This window comes from Vigna unguiculata, chromosome 6, assembly GCF_004118075.2.
Source record: "Vigna unguiculata cultivar IT97K-499-35 chromosome 6, ASM411807v1, whole genome shotgun sequence".
In the NCBI taxonomy this organism is placed as follows: Eukaryota; Viridiplantae; Streptophyta; class Magnoliopsida; order Fabales; family Fabaceae; genus Vigna; species Vigna unguiculata.
Genome location: NC_040284.1, coordinates 23,166,953 through 23,184,659, shown reverse-complemented (window position 1 = coordinate 23,184,659; position 17,707 = coordinate 23,166,953). Strand labels below are relative to the sequence as shown.

At 31.1% G+C, this 17,707-nt stretch overlaps 1 protein-coding gene across 1 annotated transcript; it reads right to left on the bottom strand.

Annotated features, from left to right (window-relative positions):
- Nucleotides 1-451: 451 nt before the first annotated feature.
- Nucleotides 452-7,767, bottom strand: LOC114188184 (sucrose nonfermenting 4-like protein). Its single transcript, XM_028076738.1, has 14 exons — nt 7,603-7,767; nt 7,144-7,501; nt 6,902-6,989; nt 5,460-5,627; nt 4,651-4,758; nt 4,487-4,546; nt 4,246-4,335; nt 3,628-3,762; nt 2,602-2,746; nt 2,346-2,519; nt 1,389-1,452; nt 1,222-1,291; nt 1,028-1,145; nt 452-944 (listed from the first exon to the last, which is right to left on the bottom strand). Exons 2-14 carry the CDS (start codon nt 7,266-7,268, stop codon nt 853-855), a joined length of 1,437 nt encoding a protein of 478 aa, XP_027932539.1. The 5' UTR covers nt 7,269-7,501; nt 7,603-7,767; the 3' UTR covers nt 452-852.
- Between the last annotated feature and the right edge of the window lie 9,940 nt (nt 7,768-17,707).

Genomic DNA, 17,707 nt, shown 5'->3' with positions numbered 1-17,707 from the left:
ACTGTTGAAAACGTTAAAAAAGAGGGCAATTTCTTACTATTCCAAAATGATGAACAGAGTCAAGGAAGGGACGCAATGCATATTCAATTTAACTGTCTTAGGAGAAACGTCGTAGTCTTAGATAAATTTAAGAAATTGTAATCAACCCAAGTCTTCCCAAGGACTATTTTGTTTGCCACGTGAGAATTTTATACAAAGTTACGAAGCTAATAGGACAAAATTCTTTAAGTTGTAGGATTGTTCACTTTCAAAATCACGACAACAATTGTTTCAGCTAGTATGGGGTCAAAATAACAAGTTGTTGAGGTAAAGAGACTAGATTTGCTAAAATACCTCTTTAGTTTGTATTCATCAAAATAAAAATACATGTTAATTAATATTTGAATTTAACACAAAAATTGAAACATAAAAACGTAATCTATTAAGCATGTAAAAATGGAGCAAAAGAAAGTTAAGAGTTACGAAATGGAGTTATGAGGGGAAATGGTATGGAAAAAGAAGACAAAGACCCTTAAATTACAACGATACAACCGACTGGAACCAACAACAGCAGGGTATGGTGGGTGCTGCATTGGGCTATATATATTTTCATGTTTTCCTAGTCTCTCTGTTTTTATTTTGTTTTCACAGTTTCTCCTTCATTTCTATTAGCACTGGACACATGTATTGCAGATGTGCCGGCACACAGGAGAAACGATTTAGTTGAGATTTTTAAGAAAGAGAAAAGCGATCCTCAATTTACAGAAATTTCTCTCCAGTTTCTTCTATCCTAAAAAAGCATACCATAGCAGGACAACAGCATCTCAGAAAAGCAGTGCAAATACAAGAAAAGGAGTCTCCTTCACATCACAACTACCCTAACAAGAATCTGAACACATCACTTAAAGAAATAATTCCCTCCACGCGCTTGCTCCCAGCCTCCACAACCACAAGTCTTCTAACCCCTGTAAAGTGAACCAAGTTGGTGAACCAACAAACCACTCTCATTTTTTTACCTTTTCGTAATAATGAGTAAAGAAAACAATACCAGGAATAGACAGCCGCTCCATCACTTTGTGCAACGAATCAGATCTCAAACACATGTGACATCTGTGACCGGTGTAAAGCCCATAAGGAGAACTTGCATCTTGTCCCAAAAGCAATGCCTACAACCATGGGTGTAAATATTTAGAGCCAGTTTTTGGTAACAAACAAATGTACTATCTATCACGCAGTGATCACCTGGTGAATACTAATTTCCTCCAGAGATGTCCGAGCGTATGCTTTATCTTTAGCCAATGCTGTAATATCGCTGAGAGTAAAATAAAATAATAGGGAGATTTCATATAGGCTGGAGGAAACCTTTAAATCATACACATGGGACATAAGGGGGAGAAAAGAAATACCACCTTCTTGAATAAATGTCTAGCAAAGAATCATTGTCATCCACAATCGGTATTGAGCTAACTTCAGCTGCAAAGAGAAAGTAGATTTGCTAAAAACAATGTGAATAGGGTAATTATGTATTACTTTTAGTATTGATTGTGTAATTGGGTAATGTAACAACTAGATATGGTAAAAATAAACCCACGTGTTCATTGGTTTCAATACAAATAAAACTTTCTGCCGTATGATAGACATAGTTTCCAATACAAATCTCTCTTTCAAATATTCACATGGAATACAATAAACTAGGCAAAAATGCTATGTAATTACACTCAATTCTGCACCGCTATCAATAATATGTTAGGATCAATACCAAGGTATGGAGTTGAGTCTCACATTCGAAGTATGGGATTCAAGTGTGGGGTTTATAAGGCCTTGGATTCTCCAACTACAACAGCTAGCCTTCGTAGTGTGGTTCTCCCAAGGTTCATATCTAACCACATAATAAATCACGAAAAAAAAAAATGCCTATGGCCTCAGTGAAAGCGATTCCCCAAATGTATCCCTCTGGCCAAAAACAAATATAACAATCACATGTGTTCATGAAATGAAACTTTACTTTGAAAAACTCTTAATGAGACATGCTGAGTACCACTCCATACGAATCAGTCAAACTTAAGTTTTTATATTTTCGGATTTGAGTCCCAACATATAATATCTGCCAAACAAATTTATTGTTTCTATTGGTTAGTGCACAAAGGAAAGGTACCCCGTGGCTGCACAAACCTCCCTTTCAATTGTGTTCCATTTCTTAATTGATATAATTATTCCAATTACAGAAAGATCTTTGAAAGAATACCCTACAAGTGAATTTGAAGTTGGATTGGAAACCTTCACGAAAAATCTTTTAGGGGAAATACCGTAACTCAGCAACTAACTAGAACAAACACCTTGTTAACTTCACACAGAAGAATGATCACCTTGAACAAACATTGACAGAGCAGCACCAAGAGAAGCACTTGGTCTCAGCATTGCTAGTGGCCGTCCATTTGGTTCCCCAACTTTAGGCATCCATACACCCAAAGGTATTGAACCCACTGGATGTTGAAGAATGGGCAAAGAACTCAAGGAGTGCTTAAAATGTCTGCATATACCTGAAAATTTGACTCCACATCACTTCCAAGTCCAAACTTCCATACCCTTTATTTATCTATAACCAATTGACCAGAAATTTACCTTTCAGTATTCCTGATAGGGAAGCAAGATGTAGCAGTTGAGGAAATGAACCATCCTCTGAAGAAGAATGGATGATAGGAATGGTTGACACCTTGTTTTGCAAAATCTTAAAAGCCACGTCCTTTAGACATTCATGTGGTCCGGCCTAGAAAAAATATCCAATCATAAAGACTAAAGCTCACATCCTGCCCTCTTATAGATGGAGGGGAATCTAGAAACATAATCAGAATGCCGTGCTAGACTAATATGCATTTTCTTCAACGTAAAATGCTAATACATCATCACGTATATCAAAATAAACCTAAAGATTTATATTAAACAAAATCACTAAATAGTATACAACAAAAGAAGAAAAAGATAACTGAGAGAAGTAACACTATTACCTAATTCATCCCGCTAGATGAAGTTGACTATATGGATCACCTAATTCAATGGTAGTTTTCTTTCTCTGTTTAGATTTAACTTAGTATAGCCCTCATTACTTGGTATAGTATCCTTCTATCATAGCCACAACAGCATACACCACATATACTAGAAAACAAATGTCTTATCTCCCTCTCACCCTTCCTCCATATATCTATTACATACAGCTTACAAGAATGACAAGACAAACTTTCAGTTCTAAACTCTAGTATGATTTCTCCAATAAGATCTTGTCTCACTTGTTTTTGCTCACAAGTGTATGCATGCAAGAGTATACACTATAAACACAATCTCAGTTTGGTTCAGTACACAATGTTTCGCTTAAAAGCCCAAGCTATGAACTAAATTGTATATTTTTTTTCTTATAAAATCAAACCAAATGAAACTTACGCATTAAGAAGAATGTAAATTGAACCAGTGGTATATACATATCTAAATGTCTTACAAGATATTCATATTGTCTAGGACTTAATACTCATCAATTATGTTGCAAATGCATTCCAGAATATGCCTGCTTACAAAGTTGACAATCTTACACAGTATGAAATTGGATGGATAACTTAGAAAACACAGAATTTACCACAACTGCTCATGAGCACTTACATGAACAAATCGCCAGGGATGTGATCCTCCATTACTATCAACTGTTCTGCGTAGCTGTAATTTTCCCTCTTTCCAGGCTGCTATAGTATGAGTCTCAAGTTGTTCTTGAGTCAAATTCGAACCATGATTTCCCAGCTGAAATTATGTTTGTCAAATAACTACTGAATTTGAAGAAATATACCTCAAGAATTCCATTATAAGACCATATATTAGATGCTGAAAAGGCAACAACAAACGATCATGATGACAACATGAGGGTTCTTAAACCATGCATATCTAACATTGGAAGGCCTAGAAGATATTTGCTTAAAGACAATAGCACCAACGAGGTTCAAGAATGCAAATACTTTCAAGGTTTTTCAAAAAAATGCCTCTTTAAATTATTCTATAGCAGTTAAATAAATGATTTATTATTAGCCAAAAATGACAGTAACAAGATTCTTTTAGAATTTTCATTTTTTTTACCAGTTTATAAGTTTTTACTTTAATCAATTTGTGACCAGCTCTTAAGTACCTTAAATATCAATGTTATAAAATTATGTTTTATAGGACACGGATCATGACATTTACTAAAAACTGGCACAGGAGAGTTGCATAAATGTTTTATTCCCCACAAACCTCTTTCAGTATTAGAATGAAGTCCATTGCACTAAGAACTCCAACAAACTGACTCCTGCTAAAATCCCATAGAGGAGCCATAGATACGCCCTGAAAGCAAATTGCATTCATATTCATACAAGGTAAACTCATACGTGCAGATGGGTATAACTTCCACAAGCATGGGCATGTGCCCTCGTGCAAGTTAAAAGGAAAAGAGGGGGAAGCCCAGTAATAAATGGAATAAAGAGGCGGGGAAAACCTGTTCATAAAGAACATGGAATGCTTGCTTCACAGGTAAATTTATATCCAAGGCAATGATCTGCAATGATAATAAACCAATCAAGAAAAATTAGTCAAAGCAAAGTAAATTTCACATTCTTATTGAATAAGGGGGAGGGAATTGAGAAGGTAAAATATTCAAACCTTCCCCGACTCAGGAAGCAAATCATAAGCCGTATGTGTAGACAAGAATACAGATATACGCTGGCGAGAGACCACCAGATCAGACACGGGCATCCTGGAATTAGCTTCCTGTTAAATTATGAGGTCATGTCAAGTAGCCTTTTTGTACAATAAATTTGTACTGCATATAGTCTAAGACTACAATAAATTAAGAACTAAGGTATGAAATCTGATACTATTTGAAATGACATTCATATGAAGAAAATTTAAGATGTTTAATTATTCAAAGTGAAAAGAAGATTAAAAGTCCAATTCTTTTCGACGTCATTTTTTTTTAAATTTTGTATAGAATAGTTAAAGGAAAATGTAACCATAGAACCATACATTATTAGTGTGTTTGTTATAAGGTTTGCAACTTAAAAGAAAATTTAACCATAGAGCCATACATTATGAGTGTGTTTGTTTCAAGATTAACAACTTCATTCTTCGAAATGTAAAGTCAGGAATGCAATATTCCCATAGCAAAGTCATTCCTCACCATGTAAGATTAAATAATACCTAAAACCATTTTTTGAGATGTTATATATGGAGGCAATCCTATTAGGAAAAATCTAAGTTCCACATTTACTAGAGATAGCAACAAAATTCAGTACACGGTGGAGGCAATCCTTACCCCTTATAAAGTCGGTTTTGTATAGGGTTGAGATAGGTCTAAACCACTTTGTAAGATATTGCAAAGAGTAGTCACAGGTGTCAAGCTCCAGTCTCAATGAGAATACTATCCAAACACAAAAAATATAATAACAGCAAATGGGGGAAAGGAAACTTACCATATTGTCAATCTCCATTTGGGATCTACCAGGTGCTTCATTACTTAAAATTGAAGGTAAGATATCTGGTTCTCTCACTAAATAAATAGTATTCACTACTCCACAGCTTCCACTTACAGATGGCTGCTGCTCATCATGCCGCCACTCACCATCTACATTAAATTTGTACTGCACATGAGTGGAAACAAGATTTTCCCTGTCAGAATAAATCAGTTACTCTTTCCATATTGTGTTTAGAAGTACTTTAACGTTTCCTAAAACATCACAGTTAGATGGGTTATATTAAACATACTAACACTATAAGTGGTTGTGAAAGGAAAGAAAGTAAAGTACCACATAGATAAATCAAATATTAAATTAATATTTACATACATACAAGTTATGGAACATTTAAAAAAACATGGATAAACAAATCTGGATGTGCCAAAAAATGTGAGCATGAGTTCTATTCTATCCAACATTTGTTCCTTGATAAAACAAAATACAAACCCAACCTGCGAAACTTCTTCAATCTAGCTATCAAAAATTTTATATCTCCCACAATTAGAAAATTAATTCCCAAGAGAATATGGAAAACAATCATACAAATGGCAAACCATTTTAGTGACACTAAAGAATTGGTAGAACTTAGCAAAATTATCACATTAAACATTTATTCATGAATTTGAATAAGGATCAACTAACTCTTCCCAAGGTAACTTAAACAAGAGTACAAAACCTATACAGACTTTCAATTTAGGAAATAGCTGCAAGTCAAATAGAGATCATCTAAAATTGATAGGCTGGCAGCTCCAGCGATATGACAGGCTTCAAACCCATGTATTATAGTTGTTGATAGAGGATAGTCTGATTGGTAATCTAAGTCATAATAAACTTAAAGAGTTAAAATACATTAGTCTAATCTACCACACAATTGACCATCCTTATTCTGAGAAAACAAGCTTGCTTGGTTTCCTCAATAGTCAAAATGACACAAATTACCCAAAGGTTTTATCATTTACCCAACCATCAATGTTTACTGTTCACTCTTTACAACAGCTCCAACGTCGCAAGACCTACTTCCTTGCCTTCCATGAAAGCCATACCAACTTTTACCCATAAATTACTGGTACAAACTCCTAATTAATGAAAGTTTAAAATTACCAAGGGGTTCCTTACCAATTTCCACAAAATCTAAATTAAGAAACACACAATCTATATTTACAAACGCATTTCTCTTATTTGGTTTTCATTTTTCCCAGCAAGATCAGCAAGCAGAATTTGACGAGATCATCCCCTCGTACTGATCTTTCAAAGAGAAGCACGTGCTTTTGAACATAACGGCCATCAAGCAAATAGATACGTACATACATGATACATGCAAGTAAACGATGTAAAAGTGCCAATCATACTGAGGATTATTTCCTCGTGTTAGCCAACCAAATTCAAATAGGCAAAACAACCTGATGAAACCCCGGCATTAAGTTGCAAACAACTTGAAACACAGCAGGGCACCCCTCCATCGGAGACATAGCTATATGATCTGACCATCTGCGAATACAATACAAGTCAACATTAATTAATCAATTCCCATTCCTGACATCACAAAAACAAAAAACCACAAAATCCCGTATTCACATCCATAACACCAAATAACGAAGAGCAAGTATCGTAACGTTGAGTGGCGTTGTAATAAACAAGATACCTCGTGAAAGAACCACTCAAAAACACCCTTCTTCCTCCATAAGGCCACACAAAGCGTTGAGGAATCGAAATGGATCCCGAAACTCCACTTCCCTCACATGCCCCATCCGGAACCGGAGCAAACATTTCCCCCAACAAATTCAATACCTAATATTTAGAGAACCTCTCCAACTTCGAACAACAAAGCCACGAATCTGAACAACCAACACCGGGAATCCTCGCAGCAGAGGACCCCCTCTCCTTACAAATGGAACATGCAGTGCCCCTTCCCAATCAACACCGCACTCCCGATACCAATTACGAAAAGCTTAAAATCTCCAGCAATGTCAATCGAAACCTCGTGATCGATAATTCACCGCCTGAAAAAAAAAACAAAAAAAAAATCAACAAATTACAGTAACGCCAATTAAAAAATAAGTAATAATTATCATAGCACCATTGAGTCTCAAAAGGTAAGTACAATTTGGGTGTAATCCGTCAGAGGCAAATGCGCGGAATCAGCAGAAGATGATTTAGGTCAAAAGGAGAGAGAAACGATTGTGTTTGTGATGCAGCGGGCGAGAGAACGAGAGAGAGAAAGAACGAAAAATGAGAACGGAAGAGGGGGAAGCACTAATTAAATAAATAAAATTCATAAATAAAAAATAATAAAAATGGCAGGCAGAGAATAAAGGAGAAGAGAAACGGGAGAGAAAAAAATACAGTGTGCAGTGGAAGTAATTATGTGATTCAAATTTCATTTCAACACCATCTAATAAAATAAAATGTTTATTCATTAATTTCACCAACTCTAAATACTAAGTTACAATGCGTTCATACTATTATTTAATTATTATAGATTTTCGTGTATAACAAAACTATTTGACCGTTCACAAAGTGTTATTATAAAGAAACATGAGCTACGAAATAAAATAAATTCATGTATAAATAACTACATTTCCAATTGCACATACTAACGTAAAAGAGTATACTAAAAAAACTTAAACTATATATACTGACACAACAAAATTATTGATAACAGTTTGATCATATCATCACTAATAGTTTAATCAGCTGTTTTAAAAACTGCATACTAATAGGAATATATGATTTTTTTTTTCATTTGATAAATATTTCGAAATGATAGAATAAATATGTAAAATTAATTTGAATGAAAAAATGGAAATAGAAATACTTAAAATCAATTAAAAATTGAAATCTAAAAGAAATTATTTGGCATATGAAAAGTTTAAAGCTAAACCTTGAAAAAAAAAATTAACATCTTTTGGGTTTAGATTGGAAGAACCATGGGAGAATAGGAGTGTGAGCTATCTATAGTATTCCTTAGACTTAAATATACTTTTAACTATTATAATTATTTTTGTTTTGTACCCTATAATTTTTTTTAATGTTTAAATTATAAATCTACCATATCTCCATTTTTTTAATTAATTAATTTTAGTTTAAATCATGTCTTGACCTTTATATTTGTTCAAAACTATGATTTTAAATTTTGATCAGTTTCAATTAAATATTATTGTCTCGACTCAATTTCACTTTTTTTTAAACCAGAACAATTTCATTTTTTTCTATATTGAGATTAAATTTAACTTTTATAAAATGTTATATTGATAGACTTTGTTAAAATTAATATTTTTATTAAATATTTTTAACAATATTAAATTTATATTTTACATTAAACTTTATTTAAGTTTTGTTTTAAAATTTTTAATATATATCTTTTAAATTGTTATAAAACTATTTTAAAATTTTACTTTTAAATTTGTAAAATTATTATTTTTAAATCAAATCTAACATATGTATAGAAATTATTGATATGTAAATATTTGAAACAAAATTTAAATGAAGTTCAATATAATGTATAAATTTAAATATATTTAATCTTATTAAAAATATTTGATAAAATTATCATTATCTAATTTATATAAAAGTTAAATTTAGTTTCAATCACTTAAAAGATATAAAATTGTTTTAGTTTAAAAAATTTAAGATTGAATTTAAACAAAATAATAAATAAATAGACTAAATTAAATTTTTTTACATGACATCTACCACTGTCACGTCATATAATCTCTGCTGCGTGACATAATTTCTCAATTAACACATGTCAAACATATTTTTCTATTAAAAATTTTTAAAAAATACAAGCTAACACATAATATATGAATTAACATTATATATTAACGGAAATAACTAAACTACATTATATTTTAAAAAATAAAAATATAATTGAGACTGATCAAAATTTAAAGAGATAATTAAAATTTTTGAACATAAACGAAAATCAATGCTTAGTTTAAAGCCTTAATTCTATGTTCATTAATATATGGTAGTTAATAGAAATATGTTTCTCATAAATATTGTAAGTAAATGAATATTTGATATTATTATCACTTACATATATGTAATTTTTTATTGTAAGTAATGTACACCATAAATTCGTCACGAACTACAATTATTTAATTTCGAAAAACTGCAAAACTAAATCTGGTACTAACAATTTATACATGCTGAAATTTCACATTTCTAGGATCAAAAGTATATTTTAGCTGCAAAATTTAATCAAATTTGTATAATTTTAAAAAACTAAATGAATAAATTAATATGTAATTGTAATTTTATTCTTACCATGTCAAAATAGAATTATTTTATTGATTGAATTAATATCCACATATTTATATGAGAGTACATACTTATTATATATATTTCTCCTGGTATCATATACACCTTCTTAAAATAACAAACTAACAAATATGAATAAATTATCTTTTTTTTAAATAAGAATTCAATTAGAATCTAGTCATCGTTGATGTATCTAGACATTACAAATAAAAATAGCAAATTATATTTTTGTCTGTTGTAATGTATCTTTGTATTTACTTCCTTCAAATTAATGGATACAAATTTTGCATATCCAAGTTGCTAACCGAAAGTAATAATTGTTTTGTTTTAAGTGTTTTTGTAAATATATAAGTAAATTGAGTATCTATGAGGCAAACTAATTCTGAGTAGAGATGTAAATAAAACGACAGTCATTGTTCTGTATAGCTTATTATTCCGTATAGTTATTGTCCATATTGGATGAATAAACTTTATTTTAACTCATAACTTATGAAGTTTAAATTTTTTTTCAACTTAGCTCAAATCTATTTTAATACCTTTTTTTTTCCACCTTATAGTGAAATCTATAACATCTCTATAATATATGTAAAAGATCTAAAATAACTTATAAAAATATTTTATATTTTCTAATTGTGCATATTGTATAAATAAACTTGATTTTAACTCATAACTTATGGAGTTCAAATTTTTTCAACTTGGCTCAAATCTATTTTAATACCTTTGAGCACATTTTTTTTTAACCTTTTTTGTTGTATATGTAGTTTGTATTATTAAGAAAATTATTTTTTAACAAAGTATTGTTGACAAATTGTTAACAATACATATGTGACAACACTTTAATAGATGAAAGAAATATTTGATATAACTTAGAAAAAAGAGAAAAAAGTTTAGTATGTGTTGAAAAGTAAATTTTGTCAAAGTATCACATTCCGTATTATTATTATTATTTTGTCATTAGAGTCTATTAGGAATCCGAGTGTGAGATTAAGTCTCATATTGGGTAAAGATGAGAAAATAGAACATTATATAAGAATAAAGACACATAAACTCATTGTTTTAAAGTTTTGGGTTGAAAATAGTATCAATGCCTTATATAGTTGGACTCAGATCTCATTGGTGTTTATTCTCCGAGTGAAACCTCCCTTATAAACCTACCAGAGGCTTAATGCTTTCCTACCATTATCATTACAATAACCCATGTGTGCTAAAAAAAATACATAAGTATAATTTATGTGTTAATATTTTTCATTAATTTATATAGTAAAGTTTTTTAAAAAACATAAGACTTAACAAGAAGGAAGGGGAACTTCCTTAAAGTATAAAAGAAAATATGCAAAAAGTAACTTTCATTATCTACATAATTCTTGAGTTATCTAAGTGTTGATGACTTTCACATGCTCTTTCTTACTCCCGTGCAAATAAATGATCATAGAAGGTAAAGACGCAATTGCAAATCAGGGTATAAGATAATATATTTAAAAAGGTTTGAAACTCATACAACTCAAAGAATTAATATAAATAACAAATCTTAAACAATTCATTTATTGCACATAACTAGGTAGACCAACTAAAAATCTCTACTTCTGAAATATATGTGCGTTAAATTAGACTTAAAGATTCTATGTCTGTCAAATGAATCCTAAATAAGTTTTGGCTTTTAATACCCAGGCTCTACCCAACCTCATAATATGACCTTATGTAAATTCCATGTATCAAGGTTAACTCATTCTGACTCGTCATAAAGGTTTTCTTTCAAACTAATTTTCGGCATAGAAACCTCTATCAACCTTCATTACCCAAATATCTTCCTTTATGTTAAAATATTTAGTAAAGTATGGATAATCTCTTAATTGAATCCTTATCATTAAACCCTAAGTTCAATTGAGTGAAATACTTTTTCACTATAAACTCTTTTCACTTTCATCACGTCATATTCAAACATGTTTCTCATACAAAAATCATCGTCACATTTATATCTTAAAGCAATTTAACATCACTCATTCATGCCATTTATACATTATATCTCTCTTTTCAATACTTCACCATCATATAAACATGTTCTAAAGTATTTTACAATTCACTTTTTTCTTAAACACCAACAAAATATTTCATCTGAAAAAGCAAACATCTCGATCAGCGACGTCATAGTTGCCTAATTAGTGGGTACTGAGAGCAAATTATTAAAAATTTGCGCAGTGAACTCACTCAACCAACCATGATTTTTTGAACTCAAAAACTTTAATTGAAATCTTTCACTTAGTGAATGTCTCATTCAATCAGCGCATAAAATCACGGAGAGCAATTTTAATAAATTCGTTCAATAAGTCTTATCTCGTCCAGCGAGTAAGTGAGATCAGTCTTACATTGATATTGTAGCCATTATCGGAGGAAATGAAGAAGAAGAAAAATAGTATTGTGAATACTTTTATTTTATTGCTTTGGTAAATTCAAAAATCATATAAATGTTAACACAAGTGTAGGAGCTTGTTTCATTCTTTTCTATGTGTAACAATAAGAAAGGTACCTTTTAAAACAATTGCGTAACGTCAAAGATAAAAGCCCTTTATGTTTTATATGACTTTCATGCGTCATGAAATGTTTTCTCCACAATAATTTATTGTTTAAATTAATTTTCTTCAAAAGTAGTGAAGTTAAATGTTGTTAGAAACTCAAAATAAATTATGTAATGTAATTATTAATTTTCAACGTGAATTTCTCTATTGTACTCGATGAGATTGTACGTATATGGTGAATACGTAGTTTTCGATATTGCATGTATACAGCTCAAAGACATAACATATCAAACAGCTTTTCAATTTGTTCCATTAAAGTCTTCAAAGATTTTGGCCTGTCATGGATATGGCTACTTGACAAATAATGTCACGTGTTCCGTCCTCATTACAAAAGGTCCCATTTAAGATGTGTTAAACACGTCTTTAGCAATTTATATGATGAAATGGGTTAATTATGCAATTAAATTTTAGTATTAACCATCATCTTATTTTGGAAGTATGGTTTAATGTTTTCATTATAGTTAAAAGATAATTAAACAACTTTTTAACATATAAATTATTTTTAGTCATGATTCTTGGATAGAAAATCAATTTAAAATTTATAAACAATACTTTACGATTCATTAACACAAAAAGTGTTTATAACGTCATTCAGTTAACGTCTGTTGGAGATAATACAAACGTAACAAATTACCGATGGTTAGAGTCGTTAAAGTGGGTCAGAACCCGTGGGCCAACCCAGCCCACCACGGGTTCGGATCGGGTTGGGTTGAATTTTTTTTTACAAATTTCAATACAAGTTAATTTTTGACCCCGTCCACCAAGAACCTAGCTCATCCAGGTTGAACCCGTGGTGGGCCGGATTGGCCCACCAACCCGCATGGTGACACACATTATGTTAGACTTTGCAATGTTGGGCTATTTTTTTAACCAAACACATTGGTGGATTGACAAATGAAAACCTAACTTTAACTAATAAAAGTATAATTATTGGAAAAAGTTATAAGTAATTTGTTGAAAAAAGTACTGCATTCAATAAAAGATTGAGTAAGTCACAAGAATGCTTTAATCTTAGATAGTAATTTGTATTTTATTTATTTACTTTGGTTTGTATTGAAGTTTAACATCATTTTGGATTATATTGAGATTGTATTCAAGTTTATTTAAATTTTAATCTGAAATATAATTTATGACTTAAGAAAAAAAATTATATTTTTTTCTTTAAGTGGGCTAGTGAGCCAACCCGTTTAACCCACCAACCCGTGGTGGGCTGGACTAGGTTCGAATTTTTTCGGTTCGCTAATAAGTGAGTCGGGTTGGGTTGGCCCACTAAGTGACCAACCCGTGGTGGGCCAGGTCGGGTCGGGCGGCCCATTTTGACAACTCTACCGGTGGTATTTTTGTAAACAAAGCATCAATTTTAACGTTTGTCCAGCATTGCCCTGACGTCCCTTAAAGTCGGTTTCTCACGCACCCGACGTCACTCCAGCATAACGTCGGTCTCCCATGCGCTCGACGTCACTCGATGTCTGTTGTTTAACTTATCCGACATCACTTAACGTTGGGTAGTCTCAAAACCAACGTCCCACTTGATATATTGCAGACTAGCAACACGAAATGTCACTGTTTTTCTTCTCCACGACCTCTCCTATGCATTTTGTCGGCTAGTGCAACCTCCGCAGGTGAGTTTTTCACCATGAAACTTGTTGGGTTTTGATTTGTGGACTGATTTAAGCATTTTGAACCGATTGGATTTCGTTTTGGTCTCCATTTCACACAAATGTAGGGTTTTCTTCCTCTTTGCACGGTGAAACTTTGTTAGCCGACAACCCACCCTCCTCATCTGCATCCTTGTTTTTGCTACTTTTTCATTTTTCTCTAGTTCATGTATGCGTTTATTTTGTATATTGTTTTGGCTTATTTTTTTTATTAGGAAAATTATGATTTTTGATAAATTTGGAATAAAATTTAGATTTATTATAAGATGGGTTGCATGTTAAATAAATTTTAATGTATTTTGTTGATTTTTGTGGCTTATTTTTTTTATTTGAATTTTTATGATAGTTGGTAAATTTAGTTGATAAATATGGAATAAAATTTATTTTTATTATTAGATTTGTTGCATTTTAATTTTTTTTATTTTTTAATATTATTATTACATTGTAAAGATGGGTTAAACTTAAATTATTTTTTAATACAATAGTAGTTTATTTTAATAAGGTTTGTCAAGTCTATTATGTCAACTATTATATGTACTATTATTGGTGTCACTACATTAGTGATATTAAGCAATTTATATTAAATTATAACATGTGTGTGATGTTGTGATTATATGATTAAATAGAAAGATTATTTTTTTTCGGTTCATAATTGATTAGAAAATTGGTTTATGTGTGATGTTGTGTGTTTGTGAAATTAATGTAAACCTCATTTGCACAAAGGCTGTTTCATGATCTTTAGGGTTAAACCTTTTAGGGAATTTATAAATTAGTGAGAAGGTGGATTGGAGAGTGGCTAAAAGTTAACAAGTGAAAAGATTTGGAGCTTTTTATAATTTTTTTTTAACTTTGGCTCAACAAGGATTTGGTTTACTCAGTGAGTCTTCATAAAAACATAAACCAAAATGCAAAAATTTATCAATTCGATCTTTATGAGTATCCTTATACCCTTCATACTTCATAAACTTGCACATATAAGTTGAAATAACCTTAAATGGACCAATATGACTAATACAATGCATCCAAAATAGCTTATACATCACAATTTACAAGCAACACACATACTATAAACCAATACAACAAATAAGAGTTTCACACAACTTATAAACTTAATTATAGATAAGCAAAACTCATGTACAATTCAATCATACCAAATCGTCATAAATTAATACACAAATCAATTCAACCTAATCAGGTATGAAATAGTAGAGAAACTCCTAATTCAAAGTTGTTCCTAAACTTTATTTATCATAAGATGTTCTAACTATACCCAAAAAAATAGAGATCTAATCATATCCTTGTGATCATAGACAAACAAAGATTCACCTAGAACCATTTTGAATCACATGCATTGAACCATACACATGCAACTCAAAACACTAACTCACCTAAAAAAGAAGCAAAGAATAAACTTACTTTGTTCTTAACTCTAATCCGTTGAATGTGTAGAGTTTTATTCACTCTCATGGTCTCTAATCTTAAAAAAGATAAGAAATGTTGCTAGAAATTTAGAGGAAAGACGGAAATAAGTTTTAAATAATTAATAGAAATAATGATTTTTATAAAATGAGACTCAATTAATAAAAAATTTATTTATAATTTTGACCTTTTATTAATAAAATAATAAAGTATCATCTTTAAAAATCAACACTACTCTTAATTATTTTTTAAATTTTCACACTATTGAAACACTATCGACAAATATATATATATATATATATATATATATATATATATATACTCGACACAATAAAAGTAAGTTAAAAATGTCAAATCGACTAAAATTGAAATTAAATTATACTTTTTAAGTATGAGTCAATTTTGTAATAAAAAATAATTAAGACTTAAATTCACCTCCTAATAATTTTTCAAGTGAAATAATTATAATTTTGAACTTATAAGAAAAAAATATAATTTGTCATAATATCAGTTTAAATGTTCTATCACTATCTATGAATCACATTATTTAGAACACAAGGAATGATGAAAGGAAAGAAAGTTAAAAATTTCCAATGATTATCTTGCATGCTGTTTGTTCTATGTAATCCATAAGCAATGACATTTATTTGAGAATGCGACATTTGATTTGCTTAACTTGATGGATCTTGCTAAGCTCCGTTCATGGTCTTGATTTTTATGAAAAGGTTGGTGAGTCCTACAAGTTATTTTTAGATTGGTGCATGAATCTGCTTTCATGACGTAATTATTGATGTTTCTTGTTTTTCTCCACTTTGTATCAGAGATACAATATCCTATTATAATGATTAATTTTAAAATAGATTCTAACTCATGTTTCCATCTCAATGAGTTTTAAAGCATAATATTTTAATAATATATTTGAATTGAGATTTTTATTTATTTTTTTGTAAATTCTTACATTTGATGGACAATCTGATAATTGTATATGCCTAATTTACAAAAATTATTAATAATAAAATTCAACTTTCTTATATATAAATATTTTAACACCATCGACTAATAGAAAAGTTAAACTATTTTAATTAAATTCTTAGCGTACTTAATAGGTTATTATATAAGCTTTTGGAGATAATAATTCAAAAGTCGAAACCTGTAAAATTCTCAAATGGTTTAGTTGATAATGCAGAAAAATTATATTATTAATCAATGAAAACCAAACTGAATAACAGGGAAGAAACAAGTTAAAAACATCACTTTCAAGTCATTTCACACCTTATAAATTAATGTAATATATATTGGCTTCTACGTTTAGGTTAAGTTCTGAAACGAAATTAAAAAGTCATTTTACCAATAAATTACATGTAAAGATTCGTTTTTAAGTTAGTATTCATTTAATTTTGCATTTCATTTAAATTTGTATTAAAAAAAATTTTAAATCAATAATTTGTGACTTTATTCTAAAAAAATCATCTAAAACCGTTTCACTTTATATTATATTATATATATATATATATAAATAAATAAAGTATTTGAATAAAATAAAATAACAAATTTTTTTTACAATATATATCTTATATTTATCATATATTTTATGTCCCGATCACCTCAGACACACGTGACACAACCTAACCAAAGCCACTTCCCCAATATTATCAGCGGTACACGGCCTCTAGCAAACTTGCCAGGCTGAGAGCCGACCTCCGCTTACTAAAGAACCTTCAAGGCTTATATGTCAGCAGCACACGGCCACCATCAAACTCCCCAGGCCGAGAGCCGAGCCCCGCTTACTAAAGATCCTTCAAGGCCCACATATGTTAGCAATGCACGACCACCCACCAAACACCCTAAGCCGAGGGCCGAGCCCATGGCTAGTAAGGATAAGAGCGCCCCCAGACAAGGATGTCAGCGGTACACGGCCTCTATCAAACGCCCCAGGCCGAGTACTAATCTCCACACACCAGGACACCTAAAACCTGACGGCCCCTAGTCAGTGGCAACCTGAACTAACCAAAGTAGCCCCAAGTGACCAACCCCTAAGATCCACATGGCCGAATACCGAGCCCCTCCCCCTTTTACTAAGGAGAAACTTATCACCCACAACCAACATCTATTACATAAAAACCCTCAAGGGCTTATTGGTATTTTCACCCCACACCAGTTAACCCCAAAGAAAGGTAAATAGGTGTATGGGCCTCCAAAGCCCATTATGAGTAGGACCCGCAGGTAAAATAGTATATATAGCACGTTATCCCATGCATTGATTACGATTTCATATATTCTCTGAAAATCCTGA

What these genes read in the sequence shown, in the direction of transcription:
- LOC114188184 (XM_028076738.1), bottom strand. Translation starts at nt 7,268, where the DNA reads ATGTTTGCTCCGGTTCCGGATGGGGCATGTGAGGGAAGTGGAGTTTCG. An exon ending in TCCATGTTCTTTATGAACAG is followed by an intron (nt 4,336 to 4,486) that starts GTTTTCCCCGCC and finishes ATTTGCTTTCAG; the next exon opens with GGCGTATCTATGGCTCCTCT. An exon ending in GGAGCGGCTGTCTATTCCTG is followed by an intron (nt 945 to 1,027) that starts GTATTGTTTTCT and finishes TTCACTTTACAG; the next exon opens with GGGTTAGAAGACTTGTGGTT.